Source organism: Corvus cornix, chromosome 13 (genome assembly GCF_000738735.6).
Source record: "Corvus cornix cornix isolate S_Up_H32 chromosome 13, ASM73873v5, whole genome shotgun sequence".
Taxonomy (NCBI): Eukaryota; Metazoa; Chordata; class Aves; order Passeriformes; family Corvidae; genus Corvus; species Corvus cornix.
Genome location: NC_046343.1, coordinates 8300716 through 8327629, shown reverse-complemented (window position 1 = coordinate 8327629; position 26914 = coordinate 8300716). Strand labels below are relative to the sequence as shown.

The 26914-nt window shown below is 44.1% G+C and overlaps 3 protein-coding genes across 6 annotated transcripts in view; 1 reads left to right on the top strand and 2 right to left on the bottom strand.

Moving 5' to 3' along the window:
- Positions 1-2055, bottom strand: part of LOC104689598 (5-phosphohydroxy-L-lysine phospho-lyase) — an 11223-nt gene extending 9168 nt beyond the window's left edge. Inside the window, exon 1 of the mRNA XM_019286031.3 lies at positions 1969-2055. The gene's annotated coding sequence lies outside the window, so the exon portion shown is untranslated. The remainder of the gene's footprint in view (positions 1-1968) is intronic.
- Positions 1-10702, top strand: part of HNRNPAB (heterogeneous nuclear ribonucleoprotein A/B) — a 29003-nt gene extending 18301 nt beyond the window's left edge. The window contains exon 9 of one of the 2 annotated variants that reach the window (XM_039559526.1): positions 5909-10702. The gene's annotated coding sequence lies outside the window, so the exon portion shown is untranslated. The remainder of the gene's footprint in view (positions 1-5908) is intronic. The other variant, XM_039559528.1, reaches the window with a different exon arrangement.
- COL23A1 (collagen type XXIII alpha 1 chain) lies at positions 352-26914 on the bottom strand. 3 transcript variants are annotated; one of them, XM_039559525.1, is made up of 21 exons: positions 26828-26914; positions 25441-25557; positions 24958-24993; positions 24426-24452; positions 23970-23996; positions 22809-22853; positions 22171-22233; positions 20916-20960; positions 20370-20447; positions 18810-18863; positions 18017-18061; positions 17443-17532; positions 17031-17102; positions 16645-16686; positions 15765-15791; positions 15268-15339; positions 15122-15175; positions 14831-14857; positions 14277-14330; positions 13547-13633; positions 352-9680 (listed from the first exon to the last, which is right to left on the bottom strand). In XM_039559525.1, the coding sequence occupies exons 1-21, from the start codon at positions 26897-26899 to the stop codon at positions 9633-9635; spliced, it is 1182 nt and encodes a 393-aa protein (XP_039415459.1). In that variant the 5' UTR covers positions 26900-26914; the 3' UTR covers positions 352-9632. The 3 variants fall into 3 exon arrangements, with proteins under 3 accessions (XP_039415459.1, XP_039415458.1, XP_039415457.1); XM_039559524.1 differs by lacking the exon at positions 26828-26914 and having other exon boundaries at positions 352-8708; positions 9642-9680; positions 25441-25665; XM_039559523.1 differs by lacking the exon at positions 26828-26914 and having other exon boundaries at positions 25441-25662.

Here is a 26914-nt window from a genome sequence, read left to right as displayed (position 1 = left end):
ACCAAGTTCATCAACTTGTCCAACTTGATTCTGGAAAATGCCACATTTTTTTTCCTTCCAAGTACATGTTCACATTCTTTTGGTTTAAACTGACAAACGGCTCTTAAAACTGTAGAACAACAGAACAGATAATTTTAAAACTACACTTGGCAGATTTTGCTGACTAGATATAGCCACCAATAATTATCTCTAGTTGCAATTACTTGATAAACACAGGAGCAGTTTAAATTTTGTGCAATATGGAAAATGCAAAACCAAATTGCTATGTACTCGAAGTTAGGTTGAACTTAGTCTAACTCCAGTGTTTCATAAAGGTCAGGTTTTAAGTAACAAAAGACAGTGGAGAAAAAGTTAATAATGGCTGTTAATCTTTATTTGAACTCTTGTCTGGTTAAGATATTTACTAGCTATTTATAATAACAACCTGAACATTTACAATTTAGAAAGTTTGCTCTTGGTTACAAATGCAGAGTTCATTATACATATTCACACAATTGTATAAGTAATCTGTACAGAGAGACCATTTTTTAAAATCTAGTCTTTGCTTTTATTAAAAAAAGCGAAAGAAAACCATATTTTTTTAGGTCTCAATATTGTCCGTTACAGCTTTAAACTAAAAATACATGATGCAGTACTAATTAATACCATTTTAACATGTTAAAACAATGAATAAGAAATACTGTTATTAATGCCTTCATTTTTAAAGTAATTGTTCCCCAGAGAAGAGTAAATAGAATACTTTTCCTGGCACATACATGATCAAAAATCACAAAAAGTTTGCAAATAGAAATGTGAAGCACATTTTCTGTAATTTCAATATCTATCTTTCTTTTCAAAGGTGACACATTTTACAGAAATTTAGCCAGCTTTGTATAAAATACCATGTAAATACATTCAAAACTCATTTTTGGCAAACTGCAAACACACAAACAGCCCTTTCTCCTTTGAACAGCCTCCCTGGAGTGATGCAACCGCTCACATAAATAAGGGACACTTGCATAACGTGGTAGAGGATTAAGCTCTATCAGTATAATTTCAAAACAAATATGGACAGATAAGGCACATGTTGCATGTATTTTTATAAACTGTATACAAATAAGTAAGATTGTCAGATTTGAAATACTAGCAGGTACAGTTTTCTCAAATGCTAATATATGCACCAGTTTTGTAACATTTCTATGTCCAAAGTCATGTAATGCAACAAAGCAGGGGGGCTTTCAGTTTTGACTGTGATATTTGTGCTGAACATTCTTCATATTCCGTATTTTTGATTATTTTTTGAGAAACCCAAATTGAAACACAAAAAGCTGTTACGAAATTGTTTCTTAAACTGCATTCTATGAAACAAACCAGCAAACACAACAGGCTCCAGCTCTCATTTGCACTGATGGCAACTTAATGACCTTTCCTGCTAAATTCACAAATTCAGTGGATATCATGGGTGCTTTTGCTTTGCAAAACCAGATCCTAATTTTTTTATGTAATTGCAGAAATGCAAGTCTGATAAGCACTCACCTACACTTAATAAATTCATGTAAAATGAACTTTTCAATTCAGTGTTTAACAGTATAATAAAAAGCAGCAGATGGTATCGGTGTCATTTACAGATACTTGGGATCACGTCCATTTTAAGTTTCTGTTCATTAATACCTATGTTATATAAGGGACCACACAAGTGAGCTGACACAGAAGTGAGCTGACTGTTCCATGAAACCACACTTAAGGCAACTTCTACCAGAACTTAACAAAACAGGAATTGTTTGTTCTAAGACATAGGAAAACCACAAATGTTATTAATGTATTTCTTACTCCACTCTCTTGTCAATAATTCAACTTCTTACGCATGGAAAACTTGCGTTTCCCAGCCTTCCTGTGGTTTCCCCCAGGCTCTCTACAATAGTATACAATAATAACATCTATTAAGTCCTTCCTCCATTCATTTCTAAGTGACAGATTTTCAGCACTTACTTTAGCTGCAGGTTACACAACAGTCACACATCCCTTGTATTGTGCCATCTAATGGGACGCAAGCACAGGGCAAAGTTGCAGTAATTCACCTGGGGGTGTGAAAATACTAAAAGTAATTTTTAGCTTAGAAATATAAATGATCACCAGGGAAAATAAAGTTTAGGAAATGGATTTTTTACTCACTGGTTTGCTTCAGTCTGCAATAGATTCTCCCAAGTGGAGCTGTGGAGTACTTCGAGCTGAACTAATTATGGCCAGGTCCAGTGCAGTGCCAGGGACACAGTTAAAAGGCAGGTGATTCCAGTAAATGACAGTGAGACTGGACTCACTAGAGTGACCAGACGTTTCTCTCTGCCCCCTCCTTTTTGTTAAAAAAAAATTAAAACACTATTGCAAAAGAGTCAAGAAATACGCTTACATAATATACGCTGTCCTGTGAAGTTGCCAGGTTCAGTGTGTGCCACAGTGATTGTCTTGGCAAGCTAGTGTCACAGGCCTCTTGAAATTATCCATATGTTTCATTTCTCATTTGAAAGTCTTCTGGTTAAACCCCCTGCAAGGCTAGCTGTGCTGCACAGCATGTCAGCCTGTCCTGAACAGGTAAAAACCAGGAAGTTTGAACTAAACAAAGCAATACTGAGGTTCTTTCTACCCCTGGACATTGCTGAGGACACTCCTTCCTATGTTACAGCACATTGGATCCAAACTCACTGATCTGAATTCAGCCACATACCTGCAACTATTTGTCCAGGATGAGTGGTTTGGGGACATTTAAGTTTTTATATTTTTATCATTTGTTATTATTAATATTTTGCATATCTTAAAGATAAATCTGTTGCATACAAAGAAAATAATTCAGAGCTTCCATGCTTAAAATTTAAAAAATAGAAATGTGTCAGGAAGCCTACTATAGGTAGATTTTAGTTGTGTAGCAGTGTAAATTATCTGGGCAACAGTGGGACCGAAAAAAACTTGAGAATACAATGGTATTTCCCAAGAAAGAAATACCAGAGTTGGAAAAAAAAAAGAGAAGTTTCTATCCATGCACTCCTGGTTTTACAAATATCTGTTCAAATCATAGAGTTACACAAAAGTCATGTCTGCTGTAAATTAGGGATACTGTCACAGCATAAAATTTGCATAAAAATTGCTTCTATTTAAAAAAAAGTCTCCTCTAGAGGGCAGCATTGAACCAGCATTCACTGACCAGGGAACACCTTTGTAATGCACATATTACATTGACAGGCCAGAGGAGTTATTTACCATTATGATAAAGCTGGAAACTTTTTGCCATCTTAATTGTTTAACTAATTTTTTTAACTTATTTTAATCAATTGTGCATTACAACGTGTGAGTTCTTGCATTCTTGCCCAAGAGCCTGCTATATTTGGCTGAGTGCAAAACCCTATGTATAAAACTTTACCCTGGGTAGTGGATACTATAACAATCTTAAAACCACAGGTGTCATTTTCCATGGATTACTTTGCATCATTGCATTGGATGTCTTAAACTGCTGAAACCTCCCATGTGTTCTGCTGGTTTGCTTGAGGATTTCAAATGCTGAATCTATGAAATTACAGAAGACAAAAGCTCATCTAAATATTTTATCTATTAGTTTCCTAGAAAGAAAACACATCAGAAAGTTGCTTATCATTAAAAGAAACATTCTTATTTTTAAATACACAGGAGAGAAATCCATACAGAAATAAATTCATCACCATTATATATACAGGAGTTGTCAGAAGCAGTGCATAGAGGAGAGATGACTCCCCGTGGGAATAAAACAAAGCATGTGGCAATATCCTGATAATGATTTTTTTAAACTAAAATATTGATGAGCTGACACTTGGAAACTGTTTCAGTTTTGGGTCAGATCAGGATTTCTCTGCACCTGTTTCATAATCCACAGAAATATTCCTGAGCTCACTGGCCAAGGCATGATGGAGCTGCAAAACTCTTAATTAACCTCATTTGTCCCCATCAGAACAGGCCAAATCATCGGGTTCATGCTCTGGCAAGGTTCCTCTTAAGCTGCCAGCACTGTGGAGTTACACACATGGGGTCTTTTTACCTTCTTCCCTAAATCCATCCTCCCCAGGAGCTTTAGGGAGTGCTGTCCATACTCACAGTTGGGTGCAGCATCACCACTCCTGGAGCACCAGCACTGACACAACCACAGCCAGTAGCAGCTCCAGCCTCAGTCACAGAATGCACTTGCTTTGTCTCATGGCACGGCAGCCCTGCCTGCAGAGCTTTGTGGCTGAAAAACCTTTTAGGGGTCTCAAGTGAGTTCTTGTGCCCTTACGATTCAGTTTGGAAGCTTTGCTTCCAAAACTGATTGGGCTACAGTGTGTTAGACAGAGAATGTTGGTAGTGATTGGAAAGATGGTCATTAGCTACAGTTTTAAATGGAACAAGCCTTAAAGCTGTGTGTCCTCTGCTCCTGGGCAGCAGCAGACATGGTTAGCTTAACCTCATGGAAACCACCAGGCTTTCACAGGCAGTTAAATTAGAGGCAGGAATTTTGTTTTGTCAACTAAAAAACAAAAATACATTTGTCTGAGTTTCAGGTTCCCCCAGTATCACTAACTTCAATGTGTTACCCAGAATGTCTATTGATGAATCCATTAAGATACACCAAATATTCTAGTGATCAAGAAAAAACAGTGCCTCAGTCCCAGACTGACCCACATTTCATAAGTATTAGCAGTGTCCCTGTCAATCATCTTCATTGCTGCTGACATACAGTGGTGACATACAGTGGTAACATACAGCTGCATTTTGGAATTGCTGTAAAGCAGTCTCAGATTCTTTCAAACCAGAGGGGAAAACAAAAGAGAAGTTTCCTGGGTGAAAAAACCCTAAGCTTTGTGAAAGCCTGAGATCGTGACTGAGTTTTGAGCAGGACTGCCAGTACTACCTAAAAGTAAAATTTGTCTTTGTGAGCTATTTGCAAAGTCAAAGTATTCAGAAAGACCCAGATGAACATTTTCATATGGAAGGAGAAGATAATCAACTGATCTGGCATGAATTTGCAGAGCAAAGCACATCTTTTTAACTCACTGCAGTAAGATCATAACTGCTCTGTATTTAACAACTACTCTTCTAAATATGTTTGCATGTAAGGCACATGGAAGTCTAAACAGATTTCCTCTTAGACTCTGTGTAATCAGTACAAAACCCAACAGTTTCTCTGATAAAGTCAATCATGAATAATACGATTGATAGTCGCAGAATGGCTGGGCTTGGAATGGTCTTTAAAGATTGTCTAGGTCCAACTCTGTGCCATGGGCAGGGAACCAGGTACACTGTTCAGAATATAAAGGCCAAATGCACCAATCTCAGCTGAGGACCAGGAAGAACTTCAGGTGCCAGTTACAGCCCTGCTGCGGGATCCATTCCCTGCTCTGCTCCCGGGAGCTCTGCTCTCCATAGGTCTCTGCTCCTTTGATGACGAGAGGTTGGTAGAGTAGATGTACCACCCACAAGCCTTGGAGACCTACTGGTTAGTTCCTCATAGCCAAAGTGGCAACAGTATGCAGCAGGATCCCTACCTGCCAGCATTCCTGATGGGAGTGGCAGCAGCAGGAAGTTCAGAGAAGCCACTGCACATGAGCAGTGAGTCCAATGTCCTGAATATTCCTGACTGGCTGCAGGTGCATAGGTGATCTTTGTACATGCAGAACCAGCCAAGGACCTTTGCCTAGGAATTTCCAAAGAGGATCACAAACAGGTTTGGTAGCTGAGCTGTTGTAGCACTGATGGGGGTGGATACAGCTGCACTCCTGTGCTAGGGTGGTAATTCCAGCCTTCCTCCATTACTAACAAATGTCTTGGGTGCTGTGGCAGCAGAGCCTCTGTGCTGGGAGGGGGACGGCGGCCTTGCAGAGGGGTGAGAGGGTAAAGCACTATTCTGGTATTCTGTATCAATGTTTTGCAGGCCTGGCAGTGGTCACAGTTGATGCCTACAAGCACTGGATATTCCACAAGTTGAAGACGGAATACTGACTTGTTTACCTGAAGATAATAGGACTTCGGGGTATTTCCTCAGAGAAAATATAAATTTTAATATAATTTCATAAGCTTTGGAGGTTAGCTTGTCTTGTAGCTTCAGTGATACCAAACTTCTTCAAGTAGGAGCTAGATAGAAAGCTGTTTAGTTTTTGCCAGCGTATGTAAAACAAGACTTTTCTATCTGCATTGTAGATTGTTTGTGGACACTTCCAGATTCTTGTGCTTTCTGCAGTCATTCTGGGGACTGAACTCTCATTGATACTGAAAGAAGTTCCATGAACACGACATGTGCAGGAATTTGAGTGTAGAAGCCCACAGTGTGGTTTGGAATAGTGAACTGCTTTTAGTTTGGAGATGACTGGGGGAGATGGGAAGAACAACTGTACATTAAGGGAACAATTACAGATCTTCCTGGTGACATCAATGAGAGATTTGCCTTCAAACTTTCACAGAAAATTTTTTAGCTTTAATTTGGGATATTAAAGGGGTTTTTCAAAAGCACTAAAGGCCAGTGGAAGCTTGTTAGCTGCTCCTTATGCCTTTAAAAACCCCTACACCAAAACTGATAGCTGAGAACATGAAATGGAAGTAAATAAAATGCATTTTCATTGCTGTTTTGAGTTACATAATTGTTGTTTCTTGATTTGTTAGTTGATCTGAATTTACATGGATTTAATCTATATGGTGACCAAGGAAACAGTGAGTAACTGGTAGAGATGCCAAGTACAGCCACAAAGCCAGTGATGTGTAGGTGTAGCCCCTAAGCAGCCAACAGGTAAAAAATTCACTGCCTACAGCCATAAGCTGTGTCACCTCTCCCGAGCTTGGTGGTCATTTCAGCATTGACCAGTGCAGAGCACAGGCTCCCCTGACTCTGGGGATAAGCTCAAGGACACCCAGAGCCTGGTCAGAGATGAGAACTCAAGACACCAGACATCACCCTACCTGTGTGGAGCACAAAGCACATTCCAACTGTTCTTCAGAATATCTGAGCAAGACTTTCAGCACTAGGTCATCTTGTACAGGGCAGGTTGCACCTGGATGGTCACGTCCCTCTCTCAAGCCCTCTCTGGCAGTAGCTGCAGTAAGAGTGGCAATGAAACAAGAATCTTAACAGAGGTTTTGGATCTACTCAGTGCACCAAAAATGCCTCCCTTCTGTATTTTCTAAGATCAAGGCCAGAAAGAGCCATAATACCATGTTTGATATTATGGTCAGGCTCTTAATTTCACCTAAGACTCCTACACAGAACCCAGCAAATTGTATTGAGCTAAGTATTTCCTCCAGACATGATCTGTTAAATCAAAAAGGCATTAAGGTGATGGCAATTATATCACTGGTCTGCTTAGGACTAACCAGTTTTACCAATAAAAATCCACAGCTTACTTTTTTGAGTTTGTGTGGCTTCAGCTTCTACCCGTGGGGTGAATATTTGCATATCTTTCTCTGTTCAGTTTAAAAACTTGTTAATACAAAGTACCTCCTCCCTGTAAAGGAATCTGGTTGCCTCTTGATCTTCATTGTAAGCTGAACAGACTCAGCTGTAAGCCATCTTCTTCGTCTGAAATATCTTTTATGGCTCTCTGCTGCACAATTGCTATTTTTTCAACATCTTAAAAAATGTGAACTGTGGAATAGTTTGCAATTTTTAGTTGATCCCACAGTGGCATATGCAGATATCAAAATAATACTGATTTTATTCATTACCCTGCTCTGCATGGGATATGCCTGAGATAATTTAACAAAAGAGACTGAAAAGGTGAAGAGAAATAAGACAACAAGAGGAGAGTGCAGAGTTAGTTTACAGTTAAAACTATATAAACCAAGAAGAAATAAAAAGCAAATGAACCCCATAAACCAAGACAATTAAATACTCCAAACTCCCAATTTCTGGGAACTCCAAGAGCAACATTGTGTGCTGTGTTGTTTAAGAAGGGACTTAAGCAGAGCCTTCCCTGTCCTGCAACTCCCTGCACTGAAAGTATTGCCTGGTTTTTCTGTTTTGAAATTCTGTAGCAGAGGCTTCCTGGGGAATTTATGTCCCACAGTAACAAAGTGATTGCACATCTTCAGGCACAGACCCCAGAACAGGACCCAGAGGTGCTTCCTCTTGAGGATAAAAGTTTCTGTTGATTGTAGAAGAAATAACCACAGGCAGTCAAGGTTGTTCTGTCTAGCCCCAGAGTTGCTGTTTCCATCACGCCCACAGCAGATAGCAATGGATGGAGCTTGGCTTTGTTTCCTCTGCAGGTTGCAAATCCTTCTCCTGTTTGACCAGACAGTAGACAGTAGCTTCTTTCATTTTTTAGGGCTGCATCCTTCTTTTCTTTGTTTTCAGCCAGGTTTTTTCACCCTTTTAATGTGCATGTGCAATGCAAATATGGAGTTGAGAGCCAAATTAGGACAGGGATTTTGCCCTCCTTCATGCAATAAGGCACACGAGGCTGGCTCAGTACTGTTAGTTCACACTGCAGCATGAGCAGTGAACACTGTTCATCCCCAGCTACTGTCATCGGCACCTTTATCAAATCCTGTTGTGTTACCATGCACATTTTATGGGTTTGGGAACTTTACATTATTTTCCAAGTCCATAAATGTCAGAATCCAGTATAAAAAAAGGTCAATATATTACTGTCAAAAGTTTTTTTTTTCTTTTTTTATACAAAAATCAAAAAGATCAAAATATATCACATTATTTACATATTGTGCTTCATGCTTAGAGATCACTGAAAAAGAACACACAAACATTTTAATCAGAAAAATGCTCCATTCATTACACGTACTAACCTTATTGTTAATACTAGAAGGATTGGCACTCAGGTTTCTTTTAATATTAATGGTACATCCTAACAAATTACTCAGAATTAAAACCTTTGATATACTAAGGGTGTGCTCACATTCTAACTGAGGGTTTGTAACCAGTTAGTGACATGCTGTTAACTCCAACTGTATCCACATACCACATGTTTACAGCTGGGTTAGTAATTCCACTCAGCTTCAGTGTCATACTCTTGTTGGAGAATGAGCATTGTCCTACAAACCTGGATCAAATCCTCATCTTACTACAGGAGGGCACATCTCCTCATTCTCCCAGGCTGCCAGTAGCTCTTCCAACCCCTGGCTGCTCTGGGTGCATGAGATGCTACAAATTACCTGACCACCTGCACCCAGGGTGCTGATTCGAGCACTGAAGCAGTGCAGTGGCTGTGAGTTATGATTACAATGGCAGAAGAGTCTTTGCTAGAAAAGAAATGTTTGGAACTCTGCAACAATGAGACAGCCCACTGCTACCTTCTCAGCTGGAGGGTATGGGTTGAGTAAGTCACATGAGCATGTGGCGCAGCCTTTCCTCGGGAGGTTCCTAAGCTTCCTTGGCCATAATAAAAGCCCAAGCAAGCCTATGAAAAGGCATTCTACTGACAGTGTTAACAATGACTTTTCATGCTTAGCAAGTTTTTGGTGTTCCCAGCAGCAGTCTAGAGTTGGGGGGAACAAGACCTGAAGCTGCTGGAATCCTGCTCTCCAAAGGCATAATGTCCTGTCTGCCAGGCCTGTGACCTGGTGCTTCAAGCAGGTGCAGCAGTGCAAACAATCACCATGCAGGGAGCAAAATTACTCAGGACCTGTTCAAGGATATACATTTATTAACATTACAGTACCTTATGCCAACATCCTGCTACTGGCAGTCCGTCTGGTCCCTGCAAAATTGAATTTACAGATTCAGTTTTCCTGACAGGGACTTAAATGTCAGACCCAAAAACCTGAAGCTCGCTCGTCACAACAATGAAAGGTTTAGCAGCATTGTTAATTACCATGCAAAACCCATTTACTGTATATGCACAAAAATGAATATGCAGGCAACATAATCCATGTGTAACACACAACACAAAATTGAATACACCTCAGGGTTAAAAAAAAAAATCAGAAATCTCCACTTTTTTCCTTTAAACAAAGAAAACATATATACATACAAAGATTTGAAATCACAGTTCGTTAACTTCATAATCTGCTTTATAAGGTAGTGGTTTTTGCCATCAGACATATATATGGAAAGCATGATGTGGGAATGTATTTTTTGTTAAAATGTGCTTTTCTGTTCAGGGGAGGTGATGTAGGTGTTTTTTTCCTAGATGGTATCCTAATTGTGTTAAATTTGATCCTGCAGTACTTAGTTTCTTTAAGAAATCTTGAGTTGCTGAACTGAGAATAGGATGAGTTGTGGACTATGCAAAGGGAGTGAAAATATTTGTCTTGTTCCGCTGGAGATACAAGAAACATACAAAAATCAGAAAGCCAGAAGAGCTCTCACTGACCAGGAGAACACTGGAAAGGAAGGATCCCATTAGAAGAGGAACGAGCTATGTATGACCAGCTCTCTCAAGACACTTTAGAAGAAATAGCTGACTTCAGCTGCCTTTCCTGATGCTGGATTTTTTAAAGCTCTTGGATCTCCGATTACATGAATTTCTGCATGTAGAGCCACAGAGAGCACACAAGCACTGACCCTTCCCTCAGAGCCACCTCCAGACTCGCTAGGGGTGGGAAGATGTGTATGCAGCAGAGAGAACTGCTAGTGCAAATACAGGTCAAAACGCAATTTTACATTTTTTACTGTAAATGTTAGTCATCACATTTTTTGTATTCTGTATTGATTTTATATGTAAAATAGCCCATGCCCAATAAAACAGATGCAGTGAAGTAAGGTAACCCTCTCCAGCTACTCACAGTGTAAGAAGTCATGCTTTCCTGTAACCTTAGTTAGAAAACACACTTTTTTTTTTTTCTGCAGACACAGTCAATATTTTGGTCTGTAACTATTAAAAAAAAAAAAAGGTAAAACTTGTACATTTGCCAGAGTTTTCTGGGGGTGATGGGTACAGGGTACAAGGTGCAGAGTGGTTGTTTGACCGAAAACATCCTGACCTGCTGTTAAAGTGCACTCTAACACTGATGGTCAGGGGGTTGATTTCTGCCCTGGGCTTTTTCTCCTTGTGCACTCAGAATACTTATTTTGGCCATAGTAAAACTCCACACCTTTCTACCATGTTTCACTTGAGTGACTCCAAAATGACTCTTCATGGCTGTGTGTGAGGCTCGTGCTGATGCTCCTGGATTGAAAGCCCAGCAAGCCTCCACTGCACCCTGGACTGCAGAACAAAGTCAACACTCCAACCAACCTGCAACTAACCAGGAAAATCCACCAGTGCTTTACTAACTGGTCATGTTGTAGTTAATTGGAAAAATCCCCTACGGCAGTTTCCAATGCCTTCAACAGAGATGGGTCCTGTGTTTTCTGTATAGTTAAGATGGGAGATGCTTGGGAAATAGAACAAATCTGGGGAGTAAATATGAAGAGCTAGAGCAGGCCTGCTGTTAGGAATTGGTTCCTTGGACACATCTGAAAGTAATTTAACTTTTTGAAAGAGAAGCAGCTTACTGCCCTTTTGTTTCTCTGAGGACAACTGCAAATCATCTAATACGCAGCATTTTCTATGGTTAGAAAAATGAAAATAAAACAATGACCTCTCTCAGCTAGCCATGCCGAGCCCTTCTGGGGAGCAGAGCACAAACCTTCCTGCATAACCACTGGACCCAGCCTGAGCTCTGGGCAGAGCTCTGTGCTGACACAGCAAAACCCTTCTGATGCCCAGAGTGCCAGTGGCCCTGCTCTGCAGGACTAGCCTAGCTGTTCATTAGAGGAAAGCTTTTCAAATCCCAGCTGGGAATGGGACTCAAAGGGCTGCAGCAGCACAGGCACAAGGGGAACCAAACTGGGCTGTAGGTACTGAGAGAATCCATAACTGATTTTGAGCATCTGTTCCCATAAAGGGACTGGCATCCCCTGCATGTTCTCCCATGATTTACACTCCTTATCTGAAGTCATTTTAACTGGGAAGAAGAAGGCACAACACATTGGCAACCTTCCCCAAATGCCAGAGTGAAACATCTCATTCCAGCTCTGCTGCCTTGTGTCCTTCTTCTCCCTGGAGGGCTTTGCTCCTTGGGACAGAGCTTGGCCACAGCAGGAACACACACAAGCCATGCAAGAAAGACAGAGCAGATACTGTACCAAAGGGCAGGGCAGGCTCACCCCATCCAGGCCTGGCAAACCTGGATCCCTTTTGCTGCCTGCAATGCTATGATCTCCCTGTTGGGAAAAATGACTGCTTGTTGAGAATGATAAAGGACACAGGAGTTATACAGACAGACACCCATGTTTCAGCAGAGGAGGAGGAGGAGGATGGGTCTAGAGCTTCACAGCTCCATTTCTGATGACACAGCAAGTCAGCAGAGTGGTTTTATGGTAGGGAATTCACAAGACGTGCAGAGTCTGTCATCTGGGAAAGATCTTCTGTACACAAACCAGAGATTCACATTTGTAAAAGCACAGTGAAAGAGATAAAGGGTAAATCACCTAACATGTCATGAGAGGAAAAAATTAATTGTAGTTTACATTCAATCTTCAGGCAAAATAAAGCATATTGACTAAAGGAGCTTATTGCTGGTGTAGTGGAGCTACACAACAGCCTTGGCTGCCATAGCTGTGCTCAGAGAGTGAGGAAAAGTCACATGCTCAGAGAAGAAATGGGTTTTGAATTGTCCTGGAGCAAGCAGCTGGCACTCTTAATTAGGTGCCTCTGAACTAAGTTCTAAACAGCTACATTTAAGTAGTTTCAATTCAGTATTTGCTACTTCTCATCCTGCAGCTTAAAAGCAGTGCAGGGAAAGGATCTCTCTAGTTTTAGTCATTATATGAAAAACAATAGTGAAAAGGAGGTAAATTTTACCAGGTCAAACAACTTCTTATAAGCCACTCTAGATTTTTTTTTTTTTTTGCCTGGGCTGTATCTAATGAGTGAGAGGCTCTGGAAGTGGACTTGGGAGATCCTGCTTCCCCAGGCTCAAACACCCAGGAGGTTTCCTGGAAAGCCCATGGGGGTACACCCTGCACGGCGGTGGCCGGGGGTGTGTCTGGGAAGGGACAACTCTGAGCCACCGGCAGAGAAACCAGGGGAGGTCTCTTCTCCCAGAGGCACTTCTTGGGAGCCTGGGGATCTCCAGCTCATCCATCACTTATCTTTGGCAGAACTGTAATGCCATCAACTCCAACATGCTTCCCCAGGCTTATCCCTTGCTTGGTTTGCAGGGATGAAGGGACGTAGCTGCCCTTCTTTTCAAATTGCCTCCCATCCATTGCACCCAGCTACTCCCTGATTTCAAACACACTCAGAAGCCAGGCCAGCAGCTTTGCTCTATCTCCTGAAGAGCTCTACTGAGGTCCATTGTTCCTGACTACAATAAGAAGGTCTTTACACAAAGATCCTTTATTTTTACTGCTGTGGCTTGCTCCCATCTGGCCAGTGAGGAGCCCTTATAGGGAGCAGTGAACTTCCAGCAGTGCAGATAAACCAGTATGAAAAGTGAGAAAACAATAACCATCTGCTCTGATTTACTGCAAAAGAGAGAACTCCCAAATCCTCCCTCCTTTTCCCTGGCTGCAAAGCTGTGGCTCCTTTTCAGCCTCGGCAAGCCGTGCTTAGGATGAGTGAAACGGAAGACGTACCACGGGACAAGGCTGATCCAGTCCGGGAGGGCCGGGTTCCCCCTTCTGTCCTTTGGCCCCTTTTCTCCCCGGTACTCCTCGTTCACCCTGTCAGCACAACAGGAAGATATCAGGAGCAAGGGAAAGAAACACCTTTGCTTCGTGTCTCACAGCACTTGCAGAGTCCCAGTCCTCCCCCAGAGTAGGGACACTTGCACTAGTGTGACCTCAGCTGAGTAGTGAAATCACTGTGAAAATCTTTGGTTAAAGCTGGGTGGAAGTATTGTAATAGATAATTTTATAACAGATCGACTAAATGACTAGTTTCTGCTGGAACCCAGGTTAGTATCTGACAGCAAGTGGGAACGGCAGCTTTCAGCTGCTGCCCTGTGCTCAGCTGGGCTCCTGGCTCCTGCTGGGTATCCCTTTGTTTAAGGGTCCCTGTAACAAAGCCTTTGACTTGGATCCATTTCCAAGGTCTGTAAACCAAGACCAGTGATTCTTTGCAACCTGGAGCTGTCAGGTTGCTCCATTTCCCCACAACGGTTGTGCTGGGGTGGGAGCAGGCTTGCCAAAACCTTTCCAAGTGCGTAGGAATTAACTGCCTGTCCTGCCCTACACTGGGAATGTGCGAGTCCTTGGGCTTCACAGGCGGCCTTTCACCACTGGCCCCCAGGGCAAGCAGCACTGCCTGCCAAAAAGAGCAGCCTGTCCTGCCCCACAAGCATCAATACAGCCATAACCCACTTACCTTCTCGCCTCTTTCACTTCTCTCTCCTTTCTCTCCTCTGAGGCCTGGGAAACCCTGTCTCCACAATTTTTAGGTGGGAAAAATGAAAAAAAAAAAAAAAAAGTTTTGTAAGTTTAGTGTGTGAATGTCCAGACATCTCAGTTCAACAGGAGCCAACTCCAGCCATCAGCCCATCCTGCCATGGTGAAGAACAACATTTTCTTCCTGTTGACTTGGTATGTCAGCAGTTTCTTGGGAAAACTGGAGTGCTTCACCACACCCCAGTAACATTACAGCTATTAGAAATTTTCATTTCACTGAATCAATACAAATATTCTCAGTTGGAAAGGGAACCAAGCCCTGGCAGCACCTTTAGGTGAGCAGTTCTGCTGTGCAGTGGAAGGAGCCCAGCAACTGGCCTGAATTCAGCCCTTTCCTACAGCCATCATTCCATGGGCATTGTGTTTAAGGGGGAGCAGTCTATACAGTGTTAGCTACATATTTTCCAAACAATCTCAAGTTACGTGTGTGTTATTTGTGTTTCTACATGAGTAATTAATGGTTTCCATACTCACATCCAATCCTGGCTCCCCTGGCTTTCCCTGCAGATGTAAAAACAAAAATTACGATGGGCTGTGTTGAGTTTGGTGTCACAGACAAACTTTGATCCAGTTGGTTTAACATGGTAGTGAGAGCATGGGCTCATCCAGGAGCCCCTGGGGTTGGAGGCTGCTCCTTTGCAACCCACCAGGATAGTGCTGGTCCAGCTCTGCAGTTCTGGCTGGACTCCCCACAGCAGGATTTTACAGCCCCTGTTTTAGGATTACACCCCAATGTCCCTGCTCCTCTCCCACACCTGTGATTACCTTCTCTCCTTTGGTACCAGGTAAACCAATGAGCCCGGGAACACCTGGGAGACCCTTAAATTAAAAAGAAACAAGGCATTGGGATTGTTTCCCCTGAGACAGGTTTCTGTCAACAGCCAGAACTGAGATTTGGGAAGACAACTCACAGCAGGTCCAGTGTCACCGTGGTCCCCCTTCTCACCACTGTCACCTTTTTCTCCCTTTGCACCATCCAAACCCTGCAGAAATGAAATGGATCAGCCAAGGATACCTGGCAGCTCTGCCCAGGGCAGCCACCCCACGCACCCACCACCTCCTACCCCTTTTCTGGGGTGCTTACACCCACACTGCTGTTGATGTTTTGCTCTTGACCACATCATATAAGAAAATAGCTGAAAATACAGGCTTTAAGCCTTTTGGTTTGGAAACCCTGACTCTTGCCAGCCCTCAGGACTCTGTGCTGGAGGAGGGGTTTGGATTATAAAAGTTTGGAAGGAAAAATGGCTTGTTTTCCAAAATGCCAACTGCTGAACATTGTAACCAAGGGATGTGTTGTGACAACAGTGACAAAACACTCAGTCTCCAGAGCTGACAGGCCTTTGTGGGCCTGTAAATAATGCACTGGCAGCTGGGAAACTGGGTGACATTTCATTTATTGACTTACTTTAGGCCCCTGGATTCCTGGAGGACCCTGTGGGAAAGACAGTGGTGCATTTGAAAAAACCCAGAATTTAAAAACATACCCTAAACTTTCCTTCCCAAAACCATTTCTTGCTCAAATTACAGGCTGACAATGGTCAAGTATTTCTTTTCAAAACAGGTAGCAATTTATTTTGTTCTCCAATGTCAAATCAAGGGGCAGGGGAACTGAAAAGGAGCACTCTGTGTAACAGGACAACACAAGCTTTGGAGTGAGAGCCCCCAAAAGCTTTGCTGAAGAAGTGACAGGAAGCTCTGGGGGGTGGCATTATGCCACCAGAGCCCTCCACACCTGGGCAGGGCTGGGATACCTCCCAGGCTGTGAATGCCACCTGAAATGCCACCTGCTTTTGAAGCATGGTCTCTCAAGGTGAACCTTGGACCCCACAGAGGTATCCCAGCCTTCCCAATGTCCTTGACAACTTCTTTTGGAGCATTGTGGGCACCAAACCCCTTCAATATCTCCATCAAAAGTGCTCTGTGTGTTCATCACCACCTGCACCCTCTTCCAGTGCAGCTGATGGCAGAAAACTTAATGACTTGGGTGAATTTAGGGGAATAAAGACACTGTCATGGTTGGGAACAGATTTTCCCATTCCACAAGATTTTATCTTTTCTCCATCCCAAGGAACAACTTGGTTTTTTGCAAAATGAGCCACGAACTCTGATGTACTCTCCTAAATCAGGTGCTCTCATTTCTCCAAAGCCAGGTCAGACTGTAGCACTTCCCTGATGTTTTTCCCAGATTCGAAACAGCCCTCAATGATTAAACAGAACAAACCACCTTTGTCCTTATCTAATCACATACAATAACAAATCTTCAGGAATCACTTCCAGAGTCCTACCATAGGGCCAGGTAAGCCAGGGGGTCCAGGCTCAGGTATGATCTGCAGAAGGGAATTAAACAGCACATTAACAGGGCTGGGCAAGAGAGAAGATGGTTCAGGAGAGGAAACCTCACAAAGCCCAGAATCGTGATTTAATGCCCAATTAATTATAACATCAGCATCCAATATCTCAACCACCAATACAAAATCTAAAGTAACTTTGTAGTGCCAAGTGTGCAAGCTGCTCTTCCCTAATGAATAAACCCCATTTAGACACTTCCGAAAGTTCTTGTAGAAAACAGTTGGGTTTTGCTGATGGATATGGGACTGGTGGGTCCATCCTGCACCCCCAACTTTGCCTGATCCTGTGTCATGAAAGAGACTTTATGTTGCCAAGATCTTACATGATTATTCTGCAGACACGGTGACCCGGTGTCTCCTTTTTCTCCTTTGTCTCCTTTTGGCCCTTCTGCTCCCTGAAAGATAAAAGTGTAACACTGATGTGCTGCGTCTTCCAGGAAAGCAAAAATGAGAGAAAAATAGGTTTGTCTCCCTCTGAACACCAGCCTTGGCTCAAGCAAAGCTCATCGTCATCTCCAGGGGACTTTGAAGAAATATTTTCTCCTCCTTGATACATTCTGAATAAGCTGATTAGAAATGGAAATTCAAAGCTCCCACCTCCACCAGCTCCACAGTAAGGTGGTGTGGAGAGGTCATTGCTTAAATCAGCCAACCCAGCCCCATTCTGAGCATTTGCAGAAATCAGTGCATTAAAGAACCAAGAGCAGAGGGACAGGGACAGACAAAGGGACGTACCGGGGGACCTGCTGAGCCCATTTCTCCTGTCTCTCCTTTCTGCCCCATGATCCCTGCGCTGCCCTGGTCACCCTTTGCTCCTTTGGGACCCTGGAAGTTGAGAGAAAACAACATGTTTAGGAGAAAACTCGGAAAATAACCCCCCACAACAGCCACTTCTGCCTTTCTGCCGCTTCCCTCTGCATCGCAGCGTGAGCTCACCAGAACATGTTTTAACGTTCAACCTCACAGATGCCAATTTTGAGGGTGCAGCAGAATTTGGCTGGGCTGCAGGAGGGATTGCAGCCATTTGGGGTTGGGAAGGTTGACAAAAAAAATTTGAGACAGCGTCTGATGAACTGCTTGTAAAAGGAGCCCCTTTATCTTGGCAGACGCAGCCACAAGCAGCATTGGCACGCCCAGAGCAGAGCAGGGGCTGCAGGCAAAGGGCCATCAATTCAGAAAGACACAGCTGACACTACACAGCAGAGCTCGCTTCTGGCAGCCTGGATTTGCTTTTCACAGACACACAGGAAGCTTCCTTTTCATTTGGCTCCTGGCAAGGTCTCGCTTAATCCAGCCGTGCCCCGCTCACCTTTTCACCATCCATTCCAGGTGGACCTGGCAAGCCCAGCTCTCCCTGAAGGGACACGAAGAAAGAGGAGCCCATGGTAAATTAAATTAAGAACTCATTTCGGGAGAGCATTTTGCAAGAAAATGGGTTATTCACACACAATTGTTGTGGTTATGGGTTTCCTCTGCCAGGCTCAGGACCAAGGAGGTGTCAGTGACACACTAGCATCACCAGCTGATCTGAATATTGACAGAGAGACCTCAAAATGCACTGAAATCCTGCCCCATCCCATTCTTTCAAGAGCTACTTTTCTGCAAATTACATTCTTCTTTTTAAGAAACTACAGCTGGCTGCAGGTTACAGACTATTGCTTGTGAAGCAGGAGGACAGCAGGTCCTGGGATATGGTGCTGGAGCAGTAAGCAGCACACAGGGAGGGTGGGAATGAGGGTGGCTCAGCACAGCCATGGGGCTCAGCACAGCCCCTCTCATGACTGCTTCTCCCACTTCTGCCTCCTGCCACAGACAATGAGGCAGTCTCAGAGGGGCTGGGATTTTGTCTGTCAGGTGCGGGACTGGGACTGGATTCGTTTCTGGGACAGCATCCTCTGGAAGAGGCTGAAGGCCAGAGACAGGTCAACAACATTTTGGCTTTTGTGTGAAAGACACCTTTTTTTCAGCCAGAGAAAGGGCAAAATATCACACACATAGCCTCAAACTCCTCTGCAGGCCACTTCAACTGCCTTATTTTGGATTGGGAGACTCTTCATGGAGAGCTACTAATGACTGTGTTGCTTGGCAGAGATCAGACTCACCTTGGGACCTGGAGCACCTTGGGGGCCTGGTGGCCCTTGGGGACCTGGTGGACCCTGAAACACAGTAAACAAAACAGGCTTGATCATGACTTGCATGAACATGGCACGCTGTCCTCGTGCTGTGGGGATGAGCTGGGAGCAGCTCCCAGTCAGAATCTGCAAGAGACACTTGGGTGAGTTCAGTGGAGATGAATTCAAACACTGAGATGAGCTCAACTGACACAGAGTGACCCAAGGTCCCTCTGCCACGGGGTTGTTCATGCAGAACAGAACACAATGGCAGCGGGTCAGGTGTACAGCTGCAAAGACATGGATTAAGAGGCAAAATGCCTTTAGCTGGAGGTGTGACCCCAGATCTGGTGGTCTCTTTTTTCATCCTGCCCACTCCAACCAACCAGCCTGGGAAGCAGCATCCTGCTGAAAGCAGTGTCAGCCAGCCAGGGAGGTGCAACTAAAGAGGGGAAACAAAGGAGGTTGTGTGAGCACTAACAACAGGAAAACCTTGCACACTTAAGTAATTTTTCCTGGGCACTGCTGGATGCAAAGACCACAAACCACCTTGAGATGAACAAATATTTTCCAACTTGCAAATTATTTCAAGCAGCAAAATTTGATGAAAATCAGATGAAAACCAAACCAGTATCATATCCTCAAGCACCTTTCTCCATGGCTACACACCCAAATGCTGTTACATTTAGTCACACTGGAAGCCTTTCCAGAGCCTTGCCCACGAGACAGGTCAGTGCACAAACACTGCAAACAGTAAATAAGCAGGAAAACAGCAAAGTTAGTGAGGTTCAGTGAGGTGCCCCTCAGCAGTCTCTGCATGCAGAACATCGGACAGGGTCTGGGTCCAGCAGATGAAGCCTCCAGATGTTTGATGGAGCCTCTCCAACCACTGCACTCCACAAACTCTACTCTGAAAGCTGCGTGCAACGCGGACATCTGGCAAACGGAAATTACCAGCACTTTGTGTATCCCTGCAGCCTGTTATAAAACAATTAGGATGGTTCTCAAATATGTCTGTAATTAAGTATTTATTCTATTCAGCTTATTTCATCCTAATGATAAGGTCAGGGCACTGTTCAGTTGGGCATGTTAAGGCTTGGGTGCCATTCCACATCCCGACTGCTGCTTGCAGAGGATGTGCAGTGACAAGAACAGCTCCACACCATACCACGGGAATCACACCCTGCTGCTGGCAGCATTTAAGCTGTAATGTGGCTGCTCACACCCTTTGCATCAGGTGTTCATGTCACAGGTGTATCAGGTTGCTTTTACCTGCAGAATGTTAACTCACATCCCACAGCTGGATCCCATGAGCCTGAGCTCACAGCCTCAAGTTCCAACACTGTCTTTGCTGCTACACCCTAAATATCCTCAGCCCCCAGATGCAATCAGCTCTTTCTCCCTCCAAACCACCTCTGTGCCAAAACAGAAATCTCAGGAGCCTGAGACAGAGGACAAGGATGGACATGTCACAATGTCACTGTGGCAGAGCTTGGCAGGTTTCAGTCCTTTCCCATGAACTGCAGGACTCAGCCTTGGTGCAGGGCTTACCTTGAGTGCGTCCAGGATTCGGCCGTCGTAGTCGATCACGACGGTGTCTCCTTGTTCCCCTTTCAGCCCGGGGGGACCCTGCAGCCAGGGATGAATCCTATTTAATGTTACAGCACTGAAAGGAGGCTGGTATGAAAGCAAAGACCTGACACGCAGCGTTTGGGGGTTATCACCTTACAAACACCCTGGGTTTAACCAGTCCTTAGTCTGACAGCTGGAACTGTCAAACCTCAAAAGGCCATCAATTTGTGAAATGGAGAAGTGCATAAAAATCCTCACTTGATTACCCCTATTCCCAGCTTCCCTCTTGAAAAAAAAGAGGGTCATAGGATGGTCATGTGGATAAGAAAATTGGACTTGACTGATTTCCCATGTCAGCATTCAGTACCTGTGCAATCATTTGTTTAAATATGTACCATCTCTATTTTCTCACACTGAACTGGTCCTGAAGCTATTCATTCACATACTAAGGAGCAAGAGGTGGTGGGGAACAGCTATGGTTGAGACAAATACAGAACTGCAAACTGAAATCATGAACATCCATACCCGGGGTCCAATGGAGCCAATTCCTCCCTTCTCACCAGGTTCACCCTGAAAATCAAAAATCACATTTTTTTTCAAAGAGACCAAGGAAAATATAAAATATTTATTCTAAAAATACTGTACCCACCCATAAAGATATGCTTTACATTAAGAAACAGTATGACACCAACAAGGGACTGCTTCTCCTTGCAGAAAATAGATTTGACCTGAGAGCAAATATGTTTTGCAAAAAACAATGTTGGTATAACAACAAGAGAAGTAAGAGAAGGTCTCATTGCAGGGGGAGCAGAGTGGCCAGCTCAGGGCTGAGCTCCAGCTCCTTGTGCTGGTTCCACATGGCTCCCTTTGCTTTAGGCTGAGTTTTGCATGTGGAAAGCTTCAGCTGAGATGCTTAAACCAATTTCAAGGGTGAGTTCAAGGAAAAGTTCTGTGCCAAGTTGATCCTTTCATTCTTCCTCTTTTTTATATTCCCCCCTCCCCTCCTTTTCATAATTTTTTTTTTTTTTTTTTTTTTTTTGGAAAGTTGGCAAGGTTTAAAAAGTCATAGTACTCTTACAGCAATGACCTGAAATTCGGTTCAGGATTCAAAAGATGTCCCACTTGTCATACCCATGTTATTCCCCTTGCTGACCAAATTAAAGTGCTCCAAAAAGTAAAAAATGGTAAAGACGTATAGAAAAAAACCCTAAATTCAACCAGCACTGCTACTCTGGTTCTAGAAAAAAATTACTAAGGTTCACCAGAACCCATTTTATTCCTTACACACATTTTCTTGCCCAATAAGGGAACACAGCTCTTTGATATAGAAAATATTAGTGCATCCAGATCCTATTAAATATAAAGCAGTTGAGGGTGTCCGGGTCCCCTCGCCACCACTTAACAAACCCAGGTTAATTGCATCTCTCAGCAGTTTTGGAGGTCAGGAGGACAGGACAGCTCTCAGGTGCTTGGGGCTCTGAAGCAATGCCACAACCATCAAAAACATGGGATCAAAATGTGATCAGAGTTCTACCTTTTCTGAGGAAAAAGGCAATTCAATGGAAAATGTGCAAGTAGATGACTTACAAACTCTTATACTGATCTCTGCTTGAAGCCAGCTTTCATCAAATCACCAGGAAAAGGTAAAATACTCTTAATATCCCTCATTTTGTGTCAGTTTTGGCACTTTATGAGCCTTTTAGAAGGCAAAGGCCCAAAACACTCAGCTAGAAGCCTCTGCCTCAGCAGTGCTGTGCCCAGAGATCCAGCTTTTCTTTACCTTTAGTCCTGGGAAGCCATCTGTGCCATTCTCTCCCTTGGGACCCACGCTTCCTTTTTCTCCCTGAAAACAAAGCCATTTAGACAAATGATATACAGGGAGGATGGAGAACAGATTTCTTCAAGTTATCATTTTCTTGATTTATCTTCATTTTACATACACAAAGGAGCAAAGCTCTGCTTTTAGCTGTAAAACACATCACCTTGCCAAGGTGCAAACGGGGAGTTTTTGAGATAAAAATGAAGCTTTCAGATTCAGCAGCTTGGCTATGGGTGGTGTGTTCAGCCATGAAACTGGCCCTAAAACCACAACATAGAATCATAAAATCACAGTGTTTTGTGTTGGAAGGGGTCTTGAAGATCATCCAGTACCAACTCCCTGCCATGGGCAGGAACAACTTCCACTGGATCAGGTTGCTCCAAACCCCATCCAACCTGGCATTGGACACTTCCAGGGATGGGACAGCCACAGCTTCTCTGGGCAACCTGTGCCTCACCACCCTCACAGTTTGTTGATCTTTTTCCTCATCAGAGGAGAAATGTTTCTCAACCTGCCCTGACTGTGATATGGAGCCAAAAACCAGGCAGCAAAAGATGCTGCTCAACACATGCAATAGATGGACACGGAGTGGAACGTACCTTAGGGCCCACAAGTCCTGGTTCCCCAGGGATCCCATCATCACCCTGATGAAATGAAATATAAAAAGTGAAATACACAGAGCTTGTACACACTTATCAGGTTCCAACACATCATTTCACCTCACTGAGTGTTGCACAGACCTGAAACCCACTCAGGTTTGCAGAAGACCAGGGGAGAGCTGCAGCAAGGAGCCCAACAGGTTCCAGTGTAGCCCCCTGCTCCCACCCATCCCTGCCTCTGCCTCTCCTGCTCCTGCGAGGGTGGATGGGCATCTTCCAGAATTTGGTTACATCAGGCCCTGGCAAAGGTCTTGTCCTACTTTCAACAGAAATATTAAATTCCTTTCGGCCTTTTGGGTCCCAAAGGCCTCCTGTAAGCTGCCACCCATCCTCATGGACTTCATCACAAGTCACCAACACCCTCTGCCAGGAGAGGTTTTCTGGTTTTGCTTGTGCTTTGTTGTTCTCCTGGAGTAAAACCACTTAATGGGTGCTGAAGAGGTCAGTTTTACCAGCCAGTTATAAAATTTTTAAGCCAAATTCTGGCCTGAAAAACACCCATGGCCAAACCTGGTTTGGGGCAAATCAGTAAGAGGGAAAGGCTGGGCCCTGTCAGTGGTTTATGGCAGTGATTTATCCACTTCTCAATGGCACCACCGGGAGAAAACATGGGGAGCTTGGACATGTGAATCTCTCGCAGTCTGCAATGCCACACCCAGCAGCATTCCTGGCCTTCAAGGGGACTTTTCCCACGGGGCTGCAGTGCTGCATGGTGATGGCCATCCCAGGGCCCCTGGTCGGAGAACATCCTCCAGGCACATCTTGGTTCATTGAATTACTGGAGAAAAAGGCTCAGGACCTACTGCTTTGCTTGGCATTTGCTGTTTTATTCTTTGTCTATTGGGCAGATGTGGCTGCAGCTTCTGGCTGGCTCGTGGAAATGAAAGCCAGGCTGCAGGCACAGCCATGCCCAGCTCCAGGACCACATGGACATGAAACCGAGGGAACACAAGGGAAGGGTTGCCGTGGACAGCCACGACCACAGCTTCTACACCAGTCTCTGGCAATGGTTGTCCTAGCCAAGCACAGAGCAAAGCAAAGCAAAAACCATTAAAAATAATAATTAAAAAGAAAAAAAAATAAAAAAAAGTCACCATTTACCTTTTTCCCTTGGACACCAGGCTCACCCTTCAACAGCAATGTCAACAGAAGAGGAATAAATTTAGGGACATAACAGAAAATAAAGCCAATTATGTGGATAGTCAAAATTAATTGTAAAATTGATTTTAAAATTAATTTAAAAATTAAAATACTTGGCTTGTGATGATCATATTTTTCCCCCTGAAATGCAAGAAAGCACATTCCCACAGCACAGCAGATTCCAGCCCCCTGCAGCTACCTCCACCCCCATTTCCAGGTTTGAGCACGGGCAGTGGATGTGATATTGAGGAAGAGACATATTTAGGCTTTTACACCCCCAGTCAATGCCTTGAAATTTTATATCTGGTATATACAGATGAGTTGAAGTCCTCTATAAAATGCTTATTTTCATCCCTACTCCTCTTATGCAGCATTATTTCAAGAATTCATGTTAAAATTAGACAGATTATTACCCACCTTTGGTCCTGGAGGTCCTCTGGCACCCTGTTGAATACAAGAGTGATTGGTTTACTTGTTTGACAACTGAGTGTAACAGGATTAAAGCATTTCTAAGAGTATTTTAATTCCAAGAAAAAGAAATGACACAGATGTCAAGTTCTCATCTTCCCTTACAAATACAGCTGCATTTGTTCTCTGTGCTCCAGTAAATAACAGCCTTTTATGGCTCATGTATTTTATGTATAATAAGCACCTTTTTATCCAACTCGGACCTTAGCAAATTGGTTACAATGCCATGTGGCTTCAGAGGGACAGAAGTCAGGATACAGGAGCACCACATCCCTCCAGAAGAGCCAAGGGGACACAAAAACCGGCCTCTTTTCTCCCAGGTAGCCCTGGACGAACATCCATTTTAGAGTACCCATAATTTCATGTGGGGTTTTTTGTCCTCCATAAGCTACAACACAAACCCACTTGCTGCAGTGAGCTGAAGGGTGATGTACAGTGAGGGTGAGGGGCACACACACAGACACTTCTGGGCAATACTGACCATGACTCCATCCTCTCCCGGCTCGCCTTTGAAACCCTGCAAAAAATAAAATGACCAACATTGAAACTATTACCTCTCATTCTCCAAAATACTCAGCAATAATTAGAAAGTTTCACTGCATTATGCTTTAGCCTATTTTTTTATTAAATAAATTGCCAGTGGTCTTCAGATTTGCAACAGGTCATCCAAAGAGTACAGACTGGGAGATCTCCTGGCTCTGTGAGGTACAACCAGCACCTGCAAATACACACCCCAGGTCCAGCTCTTTGCTCCAAAACTTGAGATGGAAGGTCCCCTCCTGCTCCCTTGCCCCATACCCCAAGGCTTTGCTCTAGGAGCAGCCTTTGGAGCCCAGCTGTGGCTCAGGCTGGGGACTCAGTGGTTGTGGTGGCAGCACTGGGGAAGGGGACACCCTTCGCCCTCCTGTCCCTCGCAGGGTGGGAACTGCCTGATATGTGCTCGCTGCGCATCTCCCGTCCTTACAGGGGAGCCTGGAGGTCCTCTTGGGCCATCCTTTCCTGTGTCACCAGGAGGCCCTCGGGCACCTGGGGGTCCTGGCGGACCAGGGGGGCCCATGGCTCCATCTCGACCTTGATCACCCTGGAAGAAGTTCACACAGACATGGTGAGACGAAGCAGTGTTGGAAGGGGTGGTCTCAGGGTGTCCATGACACATGCACTGCATCCCTGGGCCACCAGCACCCTGGCCTCTGCTGTCCCAGAGGAGTTTAACTGCAGCTTCCAGCTGGGAAAGCTGAAAGTGAGCTCATGGCCAATTTATGCCATTTGGGTCTGATTCCTCAGCCAGGATTGTGCTCAATGCCTTCCAATGAGATTTAATCTCCTTAAGCCCTTACCCAGTGACTGTCTGCATGGAATCTACCAACCCAACAGCACCCAGAGCACCCCAGGCCCACAACATGCTGGCAAGGGAGCATGCACACACTGCCATAGCTCAGTGCACCATGCCAGAAAATCACACAGAAAAAGTGTGATTAATCTCATCCTTTACATGCAGCCAAGGTCACGGGTGAACATCCTGAGCCGCTCACACCCTGCGGATTCTGAGTGCAGAGAAGGCGCTGTGTCCCTGTGCCTGTGCGGGTTTGGTGGGTGCCATTCCCAAGGGGAGCATCCTGTGGGGCTCCAGGCTGGGTATCAGCTCCCTGCCCCCCACCAGCCACCACAGCCCAGCCCCGGGGCCGTGGCCCGGCCCATCCATGCGGCTGCACAATGGGAAAGCCTCATGGAAAGGCCGCCTCGTAAATCTTTAAGCGACATCTGGGAGAGTCACCACCGAGGCAGTCAGAGGGCTGTGTTTAATATGTGGTCCACCCTCAAATCAGGGACAAGTATGGGATTTTTCAGAAGTCCTTAAGTGACTTAGCAGCACAAGTCCCATGGCCTTTCACCAAGATCTGGGCTCCTAAATCACTTGCATCATTTTTTATAACACCCAATTGCAAATGCTGAACACTGCAACCAATTATGTCAAGTCTCCCACCGAATTTTTCCTAATTACAATGTCACATTTAGAGTTCAAGGATTTAGATTACTCTAGTTTGAATGCGTTTTATTTTACAATACCAACGCTGTTCATATCAACATTTATAGGACTTTGCTGCTTGATACCCAAATCTCACAAATAACCAAATGTTAAAACCCATTAGATTTATGTCTCTCTACTTTGACAATGCCTGCCCCGTAAATTCCAATGGGATTTCAGTCAAACATGCTCCCAACAAGCATCTCTAAATACAGACATTGTCGTGGCAATTTAAAATAGCAACAGTGCACTGTCAGCCAGAAAGGAAAAACAAAAGCAGCTCAAACAATCACAGCAAACCAGTGGCAGCAGATTTGGTGTCTACCTTGAGCACTCGCCGGCTAAAGACAAGCTGATCATTAGCCAGAAATCCATGATTGAGGTGGGGAAAAACCATCTATATCCAGGGTAA

Excerpts from the sequence above, each read along its gene's own strand:
- COL23A1 (XM_039559523.1), bottom strand. The coding sequence starts at position 25,641 with ATGCAGTGCATGTGTCATGGACACCCTGAGACCACCCCTTCCAACACT. Across the intron at positions 24,994-25,440 it reads GAGGACCTCCAGGCTCCCCT|GGTTTCAAAGGCGAGCCGGG; the intron begins GTAAGGACGGGA and ends TATTTTTTGCAG. Across the intron at positions 9,681-13,546 it reads TGGATCAGCCTTGTCCCGTG|GGACCAGACGGACTGCCAGT; the intron begins GTACGTCTTCCG and ends TCAATTTTGCAG.